At 32.2% G+C, this 20,826-nt stretch overlaps 4 protein-coding genes across 8 annotated transcripts in view; 2 read left to right on the top strand and 2 right to left on the bottom strand.

Moving 5' to 3' along the window:
• Positions 1–6,301, bottom strand: part of LOC145187825 (HAUS augmin-like complex subunit 6) — a 31,186-nt gene extending 24,885 nt beyond the window's left edge. For 2 of the 5 annotated variants that reach the window (XM_090076803.1, XM_090076805.1), the window contains exons 1-2: positions 6,120–6,301; positions 5,714–5,809 (exon numbers count right to left, since the gene is read on the bottom strand). In XM_090076803.1, the coding sequence (XP_089932929.1) occupies positions 5,714–5,809; positions 6,120–6,241 (218 nt within the window). In that variant the 5' untranslated portion in view covers positions 6,242–6,301. Of the gene's footprint in view, positions 1–4,644; positions 4,992–5,713; positions 5,810–6,119 lie in introns of those variants that run through there. The other 3 variants (XM_090076806.1, XM_090076804.1, XM_090076802.1) reach the window with 3 other exon arrangements.
• Positions 1–20,826, top strand: part of LOC145187981 (uncharacterized) — a 433,414-nt gene that overhangs the window by 183,641 nt on the left and 228,947 nt on the right. The gene's annotated exons all lie outside the window — the stretch shown is intronic.
• Positions 3,717–4,552, bottom strand: LOC149893104 (uncharacterized; the record flags this gene model as incomplete). The annotated part of the gene is made up of 1 exon (XM_090099737.1): positions 3,717–4,552. A coding segment is annotated over one exon (729 nt), but the record flags the coding sequence as incomplete, so codon positions are not given.
• LOC149893103 (uncharacterized) lies at positions 8,695–11,603 on the top strand. Its single transcript, XM_090085410.1, has 2 exons — positions 8,695–8,857; positions 9,006–11,603. Exon 2 carries the CDS (start codon positions 10,817–10,819, stop codon positions 11,465–11,467), a length of 651 nt encoding a protein of 216 aa, XP_089941536.1. The 5' UTR covers positions 8,695–8,857; positions 9,006–10,816; the 3' UTR covers positions 11,468–11,603.

The following is a 20,826-nucleotide window of genomic DNA, read 5'->3' as shown; positions in this document are numbered from 1 at the left end:
TCCATGCCAGTATTCACGTTTGTTGTGTCGGCAACAATCATCACAACTTATCCCCACAGATTGAACTCCTCTAACACATCCTGGAGTCCTTGAACTTTCCCATCTTTCAATTTTAGCGCAGTCAAATTAATTTCTTTAGATTCATTCTTGAGGACCACGGTCTGATATTAAAAGCCCTCAATGTGTTTGCCATCAAAGTGTATGCTCCACTTCTCCAGATGAAGTGTGCTCACCAATTGTTTCTTCACCTGAGCAGCTCTTGTGTAGATAGCCTTGTGGATTGCTGATTGACATGGGTTGGGATTTCAATGCCCTTACCAGAAAGCTGGCGGCACACCACTGCTGGATGAGTCTGTGCTACTTTCGGAACAATCAGGTAGCGCTAAGCTGGTAAGTGTGGAGACAGTCGCTTCGATTGCCCTCCTTCGCTTGGATGGGTGGATGGTATTGACACTAGCAGGTTTGCCAGTCGAGTAACCAACATAATCTTTGCTCTCAATTTGCAGTTTGTAGAGGTTCTCATCCTCTATGCACATATCATTCGCCTTTCATCTTGGTCATGTCAAACAGTTCATTCAATGAATCAAAGTTTTGTTTTTTTCTGCAGCGCTCGTAGTCTTTCAGAAGTTTTGCTAGTTTCGCACAAATGGCTTGATCAGATACATTCGGGAAGTTCAACGTTTTGCTCCATAGGTCTTTAAGCTCTACAGAAGTTAAACCAATCCTCTCTCTCCGTTCTTTGGCTGTGGATTCACGAAATTTGAAGTGTCCAATGATGTGGTTTTTCAGGGGCATGCAACTCCATTCGCTCTAGGGTGATTCATAAATTGCCACAATGCCTCTTCTTGATGGGGCTTGAAACTGGACTAAGTTCTTTGTCTAGGTTTCCTTGTTCTTCTCCATGTTAGAAGAGCTCTTCTTGAATGACATGTTGTCTTCTACTCAGCAACCTAAATAGGAAAGGCCTAAGCATCAATATTAATTACGTAACAAATTAAAGAAACTGTTATTAAGTTTTCAATTGAACTGTTATTGTTAATTTATTTTATTTCAAAAGAAGCAAATAACGTTTATAGAAAATGAAAAAGGCAGACACTAATAAAATATTATATGCTCAATTATAATTTGCAAAAGAGTTAAATGCAACTTACCAAATAATACAAGGATCTCTTTATACTTAAACTTTAGAGAATGCGCAATAAGTAAAATAAGGGAATAATAATGTTGACACCAAATTAAGATAACTAAAACTCAACTACCCACTTAGAACACTTTGCTTATATACCAGTTTATAGCAGACTGCAAAAAAGCTAAAGAAAGTTTTAGAACAGAAGCTTCACGAACAATTACGTCACCGTGACGTCACTTTCCTGGCTGACAGTGATATACAATGTTCTGGAAAATTCTATACATTTCTCTGCATAAATTATTGCACAAGTTGGTTTAATGACTTAAGTTATATACAGTATATATATATATATATATATATATATATATATATATATATATATATATATATATATATATATATATATATAATTAATACAATTGCATAAAATGCTAAAATGCCTTCATAAATAACATTTCAAAGTGGTTTGTGCATGACCTTTTTCAATATTTTAATGGAATAAACGTCATTTTAGTCATTAATAGGCAAAAGTTGATTCACTTGTGCTACAGGAAATAATGTTTAAGAAAATATATTAATGTTTATATATATATATATATATATATATATATATATATATATATATATATATAAGGGTTGGCCAAAATCTAAAAAATTTTTAAATTACAAGTGGCTGCATAAAAAGTTGTTCTTTACCATATTAGCGATTCCAAGGCTCAACGGAAAACATTTGACGTTTGACAAAAAAACCGAAATTTTCATAAACTTTACTCTCATATCTTTTTTGTATGCTTAAGCAAACACCTTGAGGTTTTTTGAATCAATTAGTGTCACTCAACCTCTTTCCATTTACTATGGATTATATGGCTTCATTTAAATTTTATCCATATCTTAAGACCACTTTTAAGAAAAAAGCTTGAAGCGGGAACGTTTTTTTAAAACGAAGCTTTTGGAGGTTAGGATTCCTTAGTACCAAAACACATCCAATTTTTATAAAACTTTCCATATATATTAAAAAAGGGATGAGGAATCTAATGGAATGTGGACACTTTTTAACTTTTATACATAAATTTTTAGTTCTTAGCATTTCAAAACTTCAAGGTTTATTTTTATAGAAAAAAAAGTGTTTTTTAGGTGTCCAGGTGGAAATTGCAAGTTTAGTCTTTCCTCTTTTTATAACAAGTATTTATTTATGTTTTCTTGAAGAATAGATTCTAAGGATTTGTATATAGAAATTATGTATATATATCTATATTCCTTCGCATATTTTATGACGTTTTTTATTTTGATTTTCGCGACGTAAGAATTATTTTGTTCTATCTCCAAGTTTTAATGTTGGGAGAAAGTTTTTGACTTTTTCTAAAAAAAAAATTGTTTAAAGTTTTAGCTTTAACTTTTAAAGAAATAATAACTTATGCTTTAAATACTTTATGTTTAAGCAAATTATTTGAAAAAAGTTTATAAAATAATGCGTATTTTAAAAGTTATTATTACTAACTAAAATTAATAACTCATTTTCTCCCAACATTTAAAATGGAAAAATAGTACAAAAAAATTCTTACCTCGCGTTTTGCGTAAAATAGATGAACTTTGGTAGTCCGCACATATTAAAAAAAAATTGTGGTATTTTATTTGCTTATAGTTGTTGGATCACTATTAAAAATTTAAAGTCAAATGTAATAATGGTTCAAAAGTTATTCAAAAGTCAATATGATTCAAAAATACTCTCTTTTTCGGTGCCATAACATTGCAAATTTTCCATACTTAAGCCCTATACCTTTCGTCAAAAAATCATCAGTTTTTGCACAACAAAAAATTCAATAACTTTAGATCCGCTTAACTTCAAAGGCCGAATGACCCCTCATTTTTTAAGTCAAGTCAAGCTCTATACAATGATATAAATTATATATGTTTATTTGAATTATAAAAAAATTGTCTGGAATGGCTAACCATATAAACATTGTTATTGTAAAAAAAAGTTTTCTAGGATGTTTCTAAGTACTGCCGCATTTTATTTAAAGAATCGTGTTTTTACGCAAAAATATCACTACAAAAAATTAGGTGATGTGGTGATGCTCCCAAGATAAATTCTAAAATGTGATGGCAACAAGCCAGCCAAATAAGAGTTTTCATTGATTTACAATCCTCTAAAAGAGTTGCAGCTCCATTTTTAACTCCTGTATTACATGCAGTCGTATCAAAAACCTGGGCAACAATGTTGGCTTTGAGATCCCATTTCTCTAAGTCTTCCAAGAATCCTTTGCAAATAGAAAGTCCTGTACCAGACTGTATAGGTTTTATTGATAATATTTTTCCTTCAATGCAATTAGGAAAACCACTGATCAAAACAGTTAAATACTCAAACCATTGCCCTGAGATTTGTTTTAAAAGTTTTCTGCCCCAATGAAGTGTCAAGTAATCTGATTTAATCTTATTTTGAAACTCTGTTATTATTTTCCTTGCCATTACTTGCCTATTTAGCTTGCTTGATCTTCTTATAGTATTTATTGAAAGGCTAACATCGTCAGGTTTAACACCACTTGTATAAAATTAAAAAATATATATTTCTTTTTAAATTTCTATACAATAATCTTGTTAAATTATTAATAGAAAACGAACCTAAAACTAGAATTGCAGAAGTATTCATCATCAGCTGAGGATTTGATAACTTAGTTCTATCTGCAGTTGCTGTTATCATTGGGTGAGAAATGAAGTTTTTTGGCAAAACCAATGTGATATTATCTGATCCGGTATCTTTTTTTTCTCCTTGCTGCTTTTTAGAAATATTAAACTCAGGATCACTTTTAGGAGAGTTTGGAGATGCAGAACTATAGAATGATTAGATTTAGTGACATGAGAATATTCATCTGAGTCACTACTATAACCAACCAACTTAACAGTTTCTTCATCAACTATTTTTCTTCTTTTTTCTTTTTCAGTTGCCACCTGTTTCTTTTCTATTCTTTCTTTTTTTCTCCTAACATTAGAATGTAGCAAATTATCTTTTACACCAATTCCTCCAGTTTTTATTCCATTTTTAAGAGCTGTAAACCAGTCAATATCTTCATCTGCATCCTTAGCTGATCTGGTTTTTCTAATGTCATCTTTCCAACTAGGAGAACTAATATCAAAAATGCCATCTAATGATTGAATAAAGTTTTGTTCAAGTAAACTCTTCTTATTAGAAATCCTATTTTTAGATTTTCCAAGCAACCTCCATTTGTCATGTAGCCTTAAAATATTGTCAATACTGTACTTGTCTTGTTTATAAGGAATGCCAGCCTTTTCCCAAAAGAGCTGGACTGATTTAATAGTAAGAAATACAGCTAACTTAGATTTCAAAATGTTGCTTTGAGTGTGCAATGCCTCCCTAACTTTAGTAAACTCTTCATAAGAGCTATCAATAACCTGCAAGTGATACCTTGAAATGGATGATGCAAATCATTTAAAACTTTTAATAAACTTTCAAAAACATAAAGTTATAACTTCAATCTTAATACAGTATTAAGCCTAACCTGAAAAATTTATAAACATTTCTGGTAGTGGGCAAAGAGCTTGTTTTTAAATCTTCTAACGGATATCCAACCAACCATATTTTATTAGTTGACTTCAATACTTTCAAGTATTTCTTTTTTACCGACTTTTTAACTTTGGTTGGTTCAATGTCATTTTTCTTTGGTTTAATTAGTGACATTTTCTTTATCAAATACTTACTTTGAATTATATAAACTGGAATTGAAAACAAGATAAGCATATAGTATTAACCACTTAAGTATCTTAATTATATAGACAGTAACCTGGCCGATAATGATAAATAGTCAGTACGTATGTAAGTAAGCATCTAGGCCTACAATTTGTAAAAAAATAAACATAAGATAAACATAATGAGTTTTAATTTAATTAAAACTCATATTTATCTTATGTTTAAATTACACATATTTTTGAACACAATTCAACAAATACCGCAACTCTTACAGGTGTCTATTTATTGTAAGAAAACCACTAAATAAAGTTATTGCGTTGTAAAATAAAAATCTATAAGTATCAGAACAAAAAATTTTTGTTTTGTTTTGTTTTACAAGAAAAGGATTAAAATATGAATATCTTATTAGAAAGATACTCAGGCATCTTTGTTAAACTCTTAGTACTTTTTGCATAAGCAAAATTAAGTATGATTTAAAAATTTCGCATTATAAAAAACAGCACATATTCTGTTTGTTTACAAAAAACGCTAATATTTGTTTGTATTTAACCAAATAAATTAAAAAACGGAACAAATATAAAGGAGGATTTGTGTTTTTCGCTTAGATTTCAAATTCACATTATAAATGAAATGCAGCAGTACTTAGAGATGTGCTACAAGAACATTTTCATAACAAAAAATGTTTTTTAGAGTAAAATGAACAATATTCGATGCAGCTAGTAGAATTACAAATTTTGAAAATTTGTTTGATATTGTGGCCAACCCTAATATATATATATATATATATATATATATATATATATATATATATATATATATATATATATATATATATATATATATATATATATATAAAACTGAAAGTGAATGATGTAGTTTACCTGAAAGTCTCTGAAGTTAAATCTTGGTTTAACTTTTTGAATAAAAAGTAAAAAACAACTTCCATACATTTTCGATTTGGCACAGAAAACATATCTCTGAAAATAACATTCAGTAACATTTATAAACTTTCAGTAATAATTGAAAAAATAACAAAATACAAATGTCAAAACCTATTTTTGTTTCACAACATAATTTTGACACTTGCTTATTCAGAAATTAACAGTGAATCTTTAAATCTTATCAATTTTTGTTTTGCAAACAAACAAGTTTGAGCTAGTAAAGGTCAGGAAACAAACAAGTCTGAGCTTGCAAATCTTGAAAACTTTTGTTACACCTTGTGTTTGCTTTATGTAGAAAAACATGGTGAAAAACCTATAGATCAAAAGAACAGAAGAACAAACTCACTTATTAAATGGAATTCTATACTGTGCCTCATATGCTTCTGAATCAAATCCCAAAAGAAGCAGGTTTGTGTAAAAGATCTCACGAATTTCAACAGGATCAGGGATTAACTTGAGATTTGACATTTAAAATTTTAAATAGTTGTTGAAAACTGGTGAAAAAAAAAATGTTTAGCTCAGAAAAAATATTTTTTTATCTCAAAATTAATTAGTTCAATGAACCATTGCTTAGAAGAAATCCTAAACATTTATAACAATGAAACTCTAATGAAAGTTTTATTTTCTTTTATGATTACCTCTATTTGTTCAAAAAACTAACATTTTATAAAAATGGGCATAAATACTGACTAAAGATTTATCTACTTTATTGTTTTAAAGTAATTACATTTTAAAAAATAAACTAGAGTACAAACAGCTTATTTCTATTCCGTATAATATTGTAAATAAATAAGGATGACAGAAAATTTAGTCAAAAGGGCACCTTTTAGCACAAAAAAAAATACTTATGAAAATATATAAAATGTTCCTTAAAAAATGCTTCCCTATTAAAAAAAAAAATACTGAAAGTGTTTACAAGAGATGTGGTAGCAGTTTTATACTACTTTTAGATAATTGAAATTCTAATGAAGATGACATAAAATTTGATATTTTTCTAATTTTATTGTAACAGTTGCGTCTTTTACTGGAAATTACATTATTACAATTTATGTATAAAAAAATATTAATTGAATCTCCAAAATCTTCATAATAAATAATCTCCATAAAAGAATACAAATGGATACAATCTGTATAAATGTTTTGGGGCTTACAAAACACATTCACTTAAAAATTTAAAAAATTAAGATTTTACTAAGGTATAATCAATGTGCTTAAACAATGTAAAATAAGCAATGCAAATATTACCTAGAAGATTTATCTAGAAAATCATTAGGATTTATTTTATTGAAGCTTAAATACAAATTAAATTTATCAATTTAAAATTCTTTAGATTCCAGAAATTACTTGAATAAGCTTATAGTTGATATTTGAATTCAGGATGGAGCTCAGACATGACAAATTATAGCTTCATATTTCTGCACAAACCAATTTATATCAAGTTACCTGACTTCAGGTTTATGAGTTCCCAAGGTCTTGGGGATTTTTTACTTTTTATACAACACTACAAACTTATAAAAGATTTAATAATCCCAGGAAGCTTGGGAAAAAATTTTATTTATAAACTGAAATATTTTTAGATTTTATTTTAAAATATTCCTAAAAACATTGTAAAAATCCATTAATTTGTAAAATTGAGTTTAAATTGAGGAAAGATGGTAATGTGCTATTCCCAAAAAATAATGAGGAAAAAATAAGAAATAAGGAGATTCAGTGATAACCATTACTGTTTAAAAAAAGGGATTTAAAATTTTTTATAACTAATTTATGTAAATGTTAAAACTTTTATTTTCTGTTCTTTTACTATACAATTTTACAAAATGACATTTGGGGAGTAATTTTTTTATGGGTTGGGGTAAGTTAAGCAATATTCAACCAAAAAAAATTACAAAAAAAAATTTTTTTTTATAAAAATTAACTTGAAAAATGTAAAAATATTATGAAAACTACATTTTTACAATAAAAAATTAACAAAAATTTATATTTTTAATTATCTAACTTAAACAAACGGACTTTAAAATGCTTTGAAATGATAACTTTAATTTCATTCTTAAGTATCAGAACCCTTTTGGATGTAAATGCCTCTTCATCAAAGTTGTCAATAAAACCACTCCAAAAGACTTTAGAATTCACAGAGCTCATATAAAAAGTTTTAGTATGTTCCATCTTTAAACAATCACACAAATATTATCTGTATGTCTTTCTACAAACATAAAAAAGAGCTCTGATGAAGGTAACAGGAATCTCAAAAATTTAGAGACAAGTTTGAATAATTTGAAGTTTTAAAAATGGTTGTCATTTTTTGCAATTTAAACTAGTGCTTTGTAACTTGTAAAATCGGTTTGTTACAGTTTTGAACTTGTTTCATTGATGAGCAGTTTTTTTGATTCTGATAGAGAATTTTATATTGATAAAGAATCCTAAAAAAACATGGGTCTCAAAATCAATGGAAAGTGCTCTAATCTGAAGTTGAAAGTACAAAATTTTATGACAAATCCCTAATATTCGCCATCTTGAATAAACTTATGAAACGGTTGATTTTGTTTTCTTAAGCAAACATTGCCAGCCTTGTTTTTATTATTAAAATTTTTTTTTTTGGATTATTGTGGGCGCGAAAGTTCTTGCTCTTGTGAAACATGTGATTCTTTCTTGAATATTTTATTTTTATGAAAGAATTTAAGACTATTTTTTAAATAAAAATTTGCTATTGCCCTAGTTAAAGCATATTGGCGTGATAATTTAAACGCGAATGAATTATCATGTTCTATTACTCCAAGTCTGAATTATAAAAAAATAAAAACCAGGTCGTGAATACTTTGAAATGATAACTTTAAGACAAAAAAAAAAAATCATTGGCTCCTCAAAATTAAATACGTACTTGCAGAGGAACTTCACAAACCAGTGATTCATCATTTTAAAAGAAGAAAAGTGATTGTGAATGACGCCGATGAAATATGGGCTGCAGATTTAGTTGACATGAAATCGTTTTCAAAATTCAACAACGGCATAAAATACTTGCTCATGGCGATTGATGTGTTTTCAAAGTATGGATGGATCGTGCCTTTAAAAAGCAAAACGGGTCTTGATGTAGCTGAAGCTTTCAGTAAAATCTTTGAAAAAAGAAAGTGCTCTTAAATGTGGGTGGATAAAGGAAAAGAATTTTATAACAAGCATGTGAAAGCGCTGGGTGTGCAATTATACTCCACTGAAAACGAAGAAAAAAGTTGCGTCGTAGAACGATGGAATAGAACGATGAAAGAAAAAATGTTTAAATACTTTTCAGCCAACAACACCAATAAATACATTGACGTTTTAGATGAAATGGTGAAAAATTACAACAATACAAAGCACTCTTCCATTAAAATAAAGCTGAAGTCAGCGAAGAAAAGAATAAAAATAAGGTCTGGATGAACCTGTATGGAAAGGCGCAAACAGAAAGAAAACAACCAAAATTTTCCATAGGCGACAAAGTGAGGATCACAAAAAAGAGGTCTAATTTTGAAAAAGGGTACTCGCCGAAATGGACTGAGGAGGTTTTTATAGTGTCAAAAGTTCAGTACACGGACACGTCGATGATTTTATACTCCGTCCAAGTATAAAATCATCGACGCTAATGGTGAAGAAATTCAAGGCACTTTTTACGAGCAGGAAATGCAAAAGACCCATCGAGACATATACAGAATTGAAAAAATCATTCGAAAAACAAAGAGCAAATCACTGGTTAAATGGCAAGGATATCCAGACTCGTTTAACTCATGAGTGGATAATAAAGAATTGATACATTTGAAAAAATGAATTAAAGGATTTGGTTTCTTGTATAAAAAAGATGAATTTCATTACCGTTGAGAATTTTGATGAGAGTAAATTATCGGTGGGGGAGATTTATTCGGCAACAAATCCAATTCAGTTTCAAAAGATTCAGTTGTATTATGAGTATCCTTCAGGCAAAGGTCCAGTTGTTTTGCGCACTTCTGTTTTGCATTCTCTTGGAGTGTTTAAGAATTTGAATTTGGAGACTAAGGAGCTGAAAGGTTATTCGATGTCTCTTCTTGGCGAAGAGGAAAGTAAATTTGTTGAGGTGACTGAAAAAATATCGAAATATCTTCGCGAACAGGTCAAGGAGTTGAGTCCTTTGTTGAAAAAAGGTTGAAGATCGAAGAAGATTATAACGGAGGATTTGTCTATTTTAAAATCAAAGCCAAACAGTTCTCCCATTCTTTTTGGTAAATTGTTAACAAAGAAAAACGGAGCAAACATTGAAGTGAGTTCAGTGTTTTATTCAAAGAAGGAAGGTAAAATGGTAGTGGATAAAAACCCTTTGGAGTAAGTTCATCAAAATTGTGAGGCGATTGCTTCTTTAAAAATTGAGGGTGTGTTTATTGGTTCAAAGGTAGAGTCTATTCAAGTGAGTGTTCCAGAAGTGCTGATCATAAAGACTTCTTCTCCTCATTTTAAAAGCGTCATGTTTGATTAAGAAGATTTTTAAATTTTAAAACGATTTTAAAAATGATTCACGTGGAAGGAACTGTTTTGCCTAATGAGGCATTGATCAACTTTTAACTGATAAAGTCAGCAAAAAAGCTAAAAATAAAAAACTTTCGAGGTGTTTTTGTAAGAGACGAGTTGCCGAAAAAGCCAAATAGAAAAGAATGTGGAATTGTGAATACGGGAGACTCAAGCACTAACGGTTTTCATTGGGTGTGTTGGTACAAAAAAAGTGATAAAAAATACAGTTTCGATTCTTATGCTCAGCCTCCTCTTGTCGAACTAGTAGAATATTTAAAAAGTCCTGTCTTTTACAAAAGCGAAAGGGTGCAGTTTGGAGACACGTCTTATTGTGGTCACTTACGTTTATACGTGTCTATACGTTTTAAAAAAATTGGATGAAGGGAACAACTTTCAAAGCGTCGTCAAAACTTTGTGGTGAATTTTTCAGGAAGTTGCGAGAAAAAAAATCTGCAGTAAATAAAATGATTAACAAATTTGGTAGGACAGAATTGGGGAAGTATTTATACAACCCTTATTTAGCTACATCAAGCGAGCTCTATGTCAGAACAGATGGAAATAGCACCATCACTGCGGACATTGATTTTAACTCTCAAAAAATCATTAATTTGGCAGAACCGACAAGCTCGCACGACGCCGCCACGAAAAATTATGTGGACACGCATTCGTCGGGAGGGAACTGGCGCGGTGATTGGAGCAGCGGAATTGGATTTAAATTTTCACAATGTAATCAATTTGAATGAACCGACAAATCTTCATGATGCCGCTACAAAAGATTATGTGGACGTCAGCTCGAGCATGCGCATCAAAACGGACGGGTCAAGCACCATTACTGGAGACTTGGATTTAAATTCCCACAAGTTGCTCAACGTCTCTGATCCCACCAGTTTAAAAGACGCTGCGACAAAAGGTTATGTTGACACTAAAGTGTCTTATTCAAGCATCAATTACTCAGACATTAACATGACGTTGCACAAATTAACCAATTTGGCTGAGCCCACTTCAGCCTCAGATTCAGCCACAAAAAATTATGTGGACACACATGCTTCAGGCGGAACTACAGTGGGAACTGCAGACTTGGATTTGAATTCCCATAAATTGATCAATGTGCTTAATCCGTCAAACTTGCAAGACGAAGCGACAAAAAGTTATGTGGATGCTTCTCCTACTCGGACGTTCCTGGGGTTCTGAGAAGATTATGGCTAGCTCTTTATGGAACCGGAACAAACGTCACTGGACAAGTCTTTCTTCAGATATTTACAGATGGAGAAATTAACTTTAGGAATTATTCAACAACCATTGACGCTGTTGGTGTGGACGCCACTGCTCTTGCTTGCGACATGCTCTTTGTTACAATTACACTTACTTTCCTGGATATGACTGAGACAGCAAATGCATCTTCTCCTCGTCTGGATTGGAAGATTTTTACTTGTCTTCGTGGAATGGAATAAGCGTGAACTCTTTTAACAATAAATCAACAGGACTGCTGTACCAATCCACCACCTCCATTGGCTCCACCACCACCATTTCGTTTTACAGAAATTTTGGAGAGTCTGAATCCATGCCAAGTGTCGCAGCTGGCAGAAGGCTCGTCACGCTCAACTCTGGCGACGCGCAAACAGGTCAATCCGGAAGTTATTACCTTCTTCTCGGACAAGCGTATTATTACGCCTGATTATTATGGTTTAGCTGAAGCATGAAAAATGTTCCTGACAAAAGAATGTAAAATTTTGCAACGACTTGGAACTAGAGATTCTTGACATGAAAAAAGAAGATCTTGCCAGAAAAATTGCAAAAAAAAAAAAATTTTTTTTAATAAAAAGATGCAGTGTGTTCGAAGAGTTCATTACGATCGAAAGAAAGAGTGGAAAAAATGCGTTATTATTTTTGACAAGTATTTAAAACATCCACCATTAAAAGTAGGCGACAGATACGAGGTGTTTGCTCAGAGAGATATTAATTTGATTCAACTTTCCAAACAGAAGATTATTTTTATGTTTGGGATTGAAAGGGGTATGGCGTTGGTGACTTTGAGACATAGTCCTAATTTAAAGCTGAATTATTTTAATCACAGTATAATGATTTCAGAGCCGGTAGATCAGATCTTTATGGATGTTTACAACAAAAGCGACAGGGACGTCATTGTTAAAAAAGGCGAAAGTTTGTGCTTGGTAAATTTTCTTTAAAAAATAAATTTTTTAAATTTATTTTTTTTTGTCTTAATAAAAATGGAATATAAATCTTTGTATCCGAATTTCCCACGACTCCAATTGAAGAAGAAGGTCACGCTTACCGACTTCAGAAAATAAGCGAGATTCAAAAAGAGATGGACAACGAAAGGAAAAAGAGAATTCATCTGAGCAAAAAGTACCATCGATTCTTTATGAAAATTGAAAAAAATTGAATTTGAGTTAAAATATTTCAGTATTTAAAAGATGGAAAATGACGATTCGTTGGAAGAAACAATAAGGATAATTATTAGATCAAGTGAAGAAAGATTGATAAGATTAAGAGAAAAAATGAGATTGAGTGAAGAAAAATGGATAAGATTGAGAGAAGAAAGGAGATTGCAAGAATCAAGATTGTTAATAGCGATGAAAATTAAAGGAATGATTGAAAATATTGAGAATTGGGAAGAAAAATTTATAGAAAAAAATGGTAAATTTGAAGGTTATGAAGAAATATTGATAATATTAAGGAATGATAATTGGGAAGAAAAAGTGAGAGAAGAAAGTGAGATACTTGAAGATTTGGAAGAAAGAGTGAGAGAAGAAAGTGAGTATTGTGAACGTATGGAAGAAAGAGTGAGAGAAGAAAGTGAGTATTGTGAAGAGTTGAAAGAAAGTTTAAGAGAGTTGGAAGAAGAAAGAAGATTGGAAAGCGAGTTGGAAGAGTATGAGGAACAAAGACATAGATTAAAGGTTGAAACATTGCTTAAAATTTTTAAATCAGAAAAAAAGAGAGTTTGCGCTCCTGCTGCTTAAAAAATTTTTCAATTCTTTTTCGGAAAATTGAAAAGTGAGCTAAATAAATTAATTCATATTTAAAAGATGGATTATGTATTAGAGACTGAAGAACGAGAAGTGGAACATTATTACAGGATGCGAAAGGATGATCTTTTGGATGCCCTTGATTGCAACCCTGTTTCAACTACAGAAAAATCTAAAAGCTTGATTAAATTCCTGAACAGCGTTAAAAAAATTCCAAAGGAATACCGAGAAGAATTAAAAGAAATGGTTAAAGTAGCTCCACTTAACGAAGTGATAAAAAATATAAAAATGTTTCTTATTTTGAATAATAAGGTAGATTATGGAAAATTAAATTCTTAAATTTTAAAAATAAAAAATATCGTGAAATCGTTGAACGAATTAGAGGAGTTAAAAATATGTATATTCGCTAAATTTTTAATTCTTTTAGAAAAATTGAAAAAACTGAACTTATGTTAAGAAAAATATTTCCCCTTAATTAAAAATGAATAAAATGAAAGTTAGAAAATTGCGAGAATCCGCTAAAGACCGTGGCATAAAAGGTATCTCTAGAATGAGAAAAGCTGATCTTATTGAAGCTATAAAAAATACAAAACACATGATTGGGTTCGGACCTGCTCCTCGTCGAAAGACTGATGCAAGCCGGTTCCTGATGAAAGACCTACAGTTGTGAGATTGGTTAAACCTGCACAAAGGTCTTTTGCAAGGTTTGTTGTTGGACCTGATACTAAGCCTGTCGTTGCTCCAAAACCATCCATTATTCCACCAAGACCTGTTGTAAGGTCTGACATGTTAAAGCCTCCTCTTGCTCCAAAACCAGCTCACTTACAAAATCCTGCTGTTCAAAGGCCTGTCATCGCTTCGAATCACATCCTTGACACATCTGTTGTCGATTCAACGCCTGTGACTGCTCCTGGTTTGTTTTCAAGGTTTGTGACGAATGCTAAAAATGTGGTTACTAACGGTTTTAACCGCGTGCTTGCGTCCATTGATCCTTACGTCCCAGAGGTAGTAAAGAAAACCGTAAGTGATGTAAGAAATGGAGTCGAAAAAAGAATAAAGTCTCTCAAATCGATTGTATTAGGAAAACCGGTTCCTGAACTGCGTCCTGTCGAAATAAAGTTTAAATTGACTGATCATGCGCTAAATTATATCACCAAACAATTTTCTTACAGCCCTTCTGGAAATTATCAAGACCCTTCCGCCTTTTTAAACACGGTTAAAGATGCTGCAATCAAAGTCATAGAAATAAACACAAAAACGAACCTTGTTTTAACATGCGAAATGACGCGTGTGAACATTGTCACTAGACAAGAAACTCTTCGCACTGTGTCCTTCCCGTCTAAATACGAAGTTGTTCTTGAATCGACAGATAAAAGAGAAAGCTTTGAAACATGGGAAGAAAGAGTTCTTGAAAACGTGGTCAATTACAGCAAGGAGGGATCCAATTGGAAAGTTTCCAAAATTTTAAAAATAGATGTCAACATTATTAACTACACTCCTCTCACCGCCTCGTCATGAATTGAACTTCCTGATGACTTGAAAAACAAAAAAGCCATTATCAATATGCAAAACAAAGACAATGAATGTTTTAAATGGTCTGTCGTTAGGGCGTTGAATCTAAAGAATAGAGATAATGAAAGAATTGACGAAGACTTGATTCTAAAATCGGAAGAATTGAAATGGGAAGGAATTGATTTTCTTGTCAAGCTTAATCAAATAGACAAAGTTGAGAAAAACAATCCAGACATTAGCATCAACGTTTTTGGGTATGAAAACAAAAAACCTTACCCTTTGCGAATATCGAAACATTGCAGCAGAATGAAAAAAATCGATTTGTTATTCATTTCAAACGATGAAACAAACCATTATTGTCTCATTAAAAGTCTAAGTCGATTGTTATCTTCTTCCAAATGAGCACATCATGGTAAAAAACATTATTGCAGAAATTGCTTGCAAGGTTTGAACTCTGAAGAATCGCTTCTTAAACATTGGGACTACTGCATTGATCATAGTTCGGTAAGAATTGAACTCCCTAAAAAAGGAACAACCATTCAGTTTCAAAACAAAAACAGGTCCATGAGAGTTCCGTTTGTGGTGTATGCTGATTTTGAAAGTTTAATCTAACCCATTGACGATAAGAATAAATATCCTGACAGCGAGTCTTACACGAGGCATTACCAAAAACACGCTCCAGGCTCCTTCTGTTATTACATCAAAGGTCCTGAAGGTTACAAAGAAAAGACTGTTGCATACACAGCAGAAAGCGATGTTGACGACGTGGCTCAAAAATTCATAGACTGGCTCAATAGAGACATCCAAAATATTTACAATAAATACAAGTTTAAAAGAATGCCTGCCATGACTTATGAAAATAAGAATCGTTTTAAAGCTGCAACCCAATGTCACATTTGCGAAAAAGATCTCGATGGCGATAAAGTTTTAGACCACTGTCATTTAACTGGAAAGTACCGTGGAGCTGCTCATAAAAAATGCAACTTGGATTATCAAATTCCCAAATTCATCCCGGTCGTCTTTCATAATTTGTCTGGTTACGACAGCCACTTGTTTATTAAAAAATTAGCTGGAAAAATGTATCCCCAACAACGAAGAAAAATACATTAGCTTTTCAAAAGAAATCAAAGTCGATGAATTTGTTAAAAAAGGAAAAACGCTATACGTATGGCGAGAATTTATAGCTTGAGGTTCATGGGCTCCAGTTTGGACAGTTTAGCTAAAAATCTAACCAACGATCAATGCAAAAACGTGGCTAAGTATTACTCTGAAAAACAGTTTGAATTATTGAGGAAAAAAGGCGTTTACCCTTACGATTGGGTAGACTCGATTAAAAAGTTTTCAGAAACGCAATTGCCTCCAAAAAAAGAGTTTTTCTCCAAACTCAACGATAAAGAAATAGAAGACGAAGACTATGCGCATGCTCAAATCGTTTGGATTGAATTTGGATGTGAAACGTTTAAAGATTATCACGATTTGTACAATGTGTCTGACGTCTTAATACTAGCGGATGTCTTTGAAAATTTCAGAGACGTGTGCATGAAAAACTATGGACTAGACCCTGATTGGTATTATACCTCTCCAGGTTTTGCCTGGGACGCTTGCTTGAAAATGACTGAAATAAAGTTGGAACTTCTAAGCAATCCTGATATGCTTCTCATGGTACAAAAAGGAATACGCGGTGGAATCAGCATGATTTCAAACCGACATGGAACTTCAAACAATAAATATATGGGCGATTCGTATGATCCTAACAAACCATCTAAATTCATCAATATTTAGACGCTAACAATCTTTACGGATGGGCGATGAGCAAACCTCTTCCTACTCACGGATTTGAATGGATGACTGAAGATGAACTTTTAAATTGGAAATCTATGCCATGTATTTTAGAAGTCGATTTGGACTACCCTGATCATCTTCACGACGATCACAATGATTACCCTTTGGCTCCTGAAAGAATGACTCTCAACAAAGTCGACAAGCTTGTTCCGAATTTAAACAATAAAAAGAATTACGTCATACATCATGTAAACTTAAAACTGTACGAACGATTGGGGCTAAAAATTACAAAAATTCATCGAGGCATTAAATTTGAAGAAAGACCTTGGATAAAACAATACATTGATCGTAACACCGATTTAAGTACAAAAGCCACTAACGACTTTGAAAAAGATTTTTTTAAGCTCATGAACAACTCCGTCTTTGGAAAAACCATGGAGATTATTGAAAATCATGTAGACGTTAGACTGGTCACTAAAGAAGAAGAAGCTAATAAATTGTCTAAAAAGCCTAATTTCGAAAGTCGAACCATTTTTGGAAGGATGAAGCAAGGATACTTTGTGTATCCACTTTGCTGTCCAATTAAAAAGTTGACCATTTTTAAATCAACACATATCAGCCACGAATGTTCATGGTAGCACAGTTTCTCCAAGACCATTTTGACATTTTTGTATTGTTCTGCAAGTTTAGTTGAGTGAGCTACTGGAAGAGATGCACACTGATTGCCATTGTTCAACAAAACACATTTCAAACTCCTTTTAGAACTATCTATGAAAAGCCTCCAGTCTTCAGGACGATATACCTGTAAACCAATTTGCAGCATCAGGCCAGGAATATCCTTACAATATACAAGTAGGTCATCTTCACAGAAAAATTGAAGAAGTGCTTCTTCTCTGGTCCTGTAAGATGTAATTTTAGTTCCAGGCGTCAGACAATTTTTTTCACTTAGCCTTGAAGCTAAAAGTTCAGATGCACTTTTTGAGAGGTTGAGGTCTCTTATTAGATCGTTGAGCTCTCCTTGGTTAAATTGCGTAGGTGTTCTGAAACTTCCTTCATATTCTGGTTCACTTCCAGGTCTTCTTGCAGATTCCATGTTAGGATACTCCCATTTTTGTTTCTTATGCTTATTGAATCCTTGCACTTGCACTGCACAGAAATAACAGTCATCATGATGATTTTTTTGCTCTCTCCACACAATTGGAACACCAAATTTGAAGCTTTTTCTTTGTCCTTTGCTCCATTTTCCTAATAATTCGATACATGCTTTGCACACTATGTGTGGTGCCCGAGACTTGTCTTGGTCCAAGCATAACCCCAAAATAGGCCAAATACACTTTTTTTATGAAGTCTGTTATGTTTCTTCTATGTTTTTGCAGTGTATATTCACCACAAATGTAACAGAATGAGTCTGGATCGTTAAGACAACTTCTTCTTGATGAGTTCATGCTTTTCACTGGAAAACAGACAACAACATAAAGTTAGTGCAAAAATCAAGCTATGAACAAACTTTTAGAACACTAGTTAACAAAAAACTATATTGAGAACTGCTCAGTTCAAGTACTAATCCCAAGAAATTAATGAGATGATGCGTCGCATTTACCAACAAGTGCTATAAATAAGATACCAAAAATATCAAAAACTTGAGCCAATCTGGCAAAACTGATAGCATATTCAGAATCAGCACCCCAAAAATACCCCATTTTGGACACCAGTAAATTTTTTTTTTTTTGTTGACCTGTGTTATAGAAGGCCATGCTTCAACACAAACAAAACAAGCTCATCAAGAGTAATCCACTTCCAAGGATGCATCAAACAATAAAACGGAAAACAAAAATGCAAAGTTCAAAAGGAGATCTATGAAAAACTAAAAAGCAAATTTCAAGCTTTAAACCTTCTTGTCAACTCCAATAAAAAAAGCATTAAATATTCCAAAATTACCAAAGAACATATACTCATCTTCTTAAAGCAACTTGGGTTTACCAATCACTATGAAAATGCTAACTACATTTATTTCGTGCTGACTGGAAAAAGAATAGATGACATTGAATACTTGGAAGAACAGCTCATCAAGGACTATATAGAATTCTCTTCTCTCTATAACACTTATTACGGAAGAGACAAGTCGAAAGAAATTAAAAGAAAAAGCTTCATTAACGCGCAGTACATTTTGTTTCAACTTTTAAGAAACAGAAATCATCCATGCAAAATTGAAAACTTTTCTTTTCTAAAAACGATTGATAAAAAAAAGCTGCATGATGAAATTTGTTCTCATCTATTTCAAAAACTTGGATGGACTTTTACACCCACTTTCTAATTATTGAAAAATTTAGTCGTTGCCTTAAAATAAGATGGAAATGTACATCAATGCGTCAGAACTCTCATCTAATAATAAATTAATGAAAAACATGTGTAAAAAATATTAATCAAAAAAGTTTATTTTTTTTAAAAATTTAACGCGCTTTAGTATGGAAAAAGTACCAATGCGCCAGAACTCTCATTTTCCTACTACTAGCGCCAAATAGTTAAGCATGTCCCTAATATAAGATAACTTACCAAACAGTTAAACATGTATCTAGTATAAGATAACTTGCCATTTCTAGGATCCTACTATATAAGTCTTCTTTTAAAAAAGTTCTTAATGTTACGAGACAAACTAATTGCATGTTATCTAAAACAAAGTTATTGATCAGAGACATTCCTAAACTTGAAAGAGGGGATACCTCAACTTGGTGACCATTTAAATGCAACAGCTGAATAAAACTTGCAAATCTTAACAGATTCCAAATTTTGGCCTTGAGCACTCTGTGGTGAGAAACATATTCCCATCATCTCACAACACTCAAAAGCATACCTGTTTTCAAAAACAACTTGTTTCAAAACTCCTCCAGCTGGACCATCAAAATTAAACACATTAAGATAAAACTTTAAGTTCATTTTATTGAAAGTTATACCGGCTACACAGAGGTACTTAATTTCTAGAACAAAGGTTTTAAATAACAGCAAACTGTCTATGTTGACATTTAACTTTATGTCACTAAAAGGTTTATCAACACAAGAAGGTTCCATCGAAATTAGCAGCTTGGTAATTTTAAACTCCATTCTCATATATTTTTACTGCATACTCTTTTTTTTTTGGTTCATTTTAGTGCTATAAACATAATGATAACAGTAAAAGTAAAAAAACATAAGACAGTTTTTGTTTAAGTCGTTTTAAAATTCACTAGCTCCGGTATGCAGTCGTGTACGCAAGGTAGACTTAAAACCGCTACTAAAACACAGTAACAGGGAGAACGTAAAAGTTTTAGACCTGCGGGAGGCATCCTTGCCTATTAATTTTAGAAATTTTCTTTTATTAACTATACAAATCAACATAAAAGTATCATATTGGTAAATATGATACTTTTATGTTGATTTGTATAGTTAATAAAAGTTATAGTGAACAAAATCTCTACAAAATTTTACAAATTATGTAACAACATAAATTTTTCAAACTAAAATTAGTACTTCTAAAAATGTCATTTTCCCCCGGTATATCAAGCCAGCTAAAAGTAGCTATAAAAAAACAAAACAAAACAAAAACTTAGTTCATTCTTGATATTCGCAGATTTTGAAATTTCTATAACAGTCCTTTTTATATCTTTTTTCAAAGCGTGCTAAAGTATTTCACATGTTTAGATCATTAGAAGAGCTGGATATCTTGATAGAGAGACCATATCTTTGGCTGAAATTAATTTTATACGTTTTGTCGTCAATTATCAACGTCATGCTTGGAAACGGACCACGTGCATGTATAACTTATTGTTTTACCGCGAGATCTGCAAAAAAACTTAGGGTCTGTTTATATGAAAAGCAGGCTAGCTTGTTTGCAGGGCTAGCCTGTTTACCGAGATCTCGACGTCGTCCTTACTTCAACTTAATTTTATTTTGCGTTTATATGATTATGAGAGCTAGCCCGGCAAGTGAGATCTCACTGTTTTTTGCCGAGATCTCGGCAAACGGGCTAACCTTTGTCCATACAGACAGCCCCTAAGAGTTCTGAACATGCACGAATTTTGACCGTTAGAATTCCTAAAAAAAAAAAAAATCACTGTTGTCTCTTTTAAGGAAAACGTTGTTTAATCTGTTACGCATTTTATTTTTCGAGCAACAAGATGCTGCTTTGAACTCCACGTTAAAATCAATCCCTATCATCAAAACTATCCCCGCTTTCTACTTCAGTTCATATTCTCCTGCTCCTCCTCCTCCTTGTCCTCATGGGAGATATAT

This window comes from Hydra viridissima, unplaced genomic scaffold (genome assembly GCF_058129835.1).
Source record: "Hydra viridissima isolate aposymbiotic clone 2 unplaced genomic scaffold, HvirCarnegie_v1 scaffold_1, whole genome shotgun sequence".
Lineage (NCBI taxonomy): Eukaryota > Metazoa > Cnidaria > Hydrozoa > Anthoathecata > Hydridae > Hydra > Hydra viridissima.
Note: the sequence above shows the minus strand (reverse complement) of the source record. Positions and strands in the feature narration are given on the sequence as shown.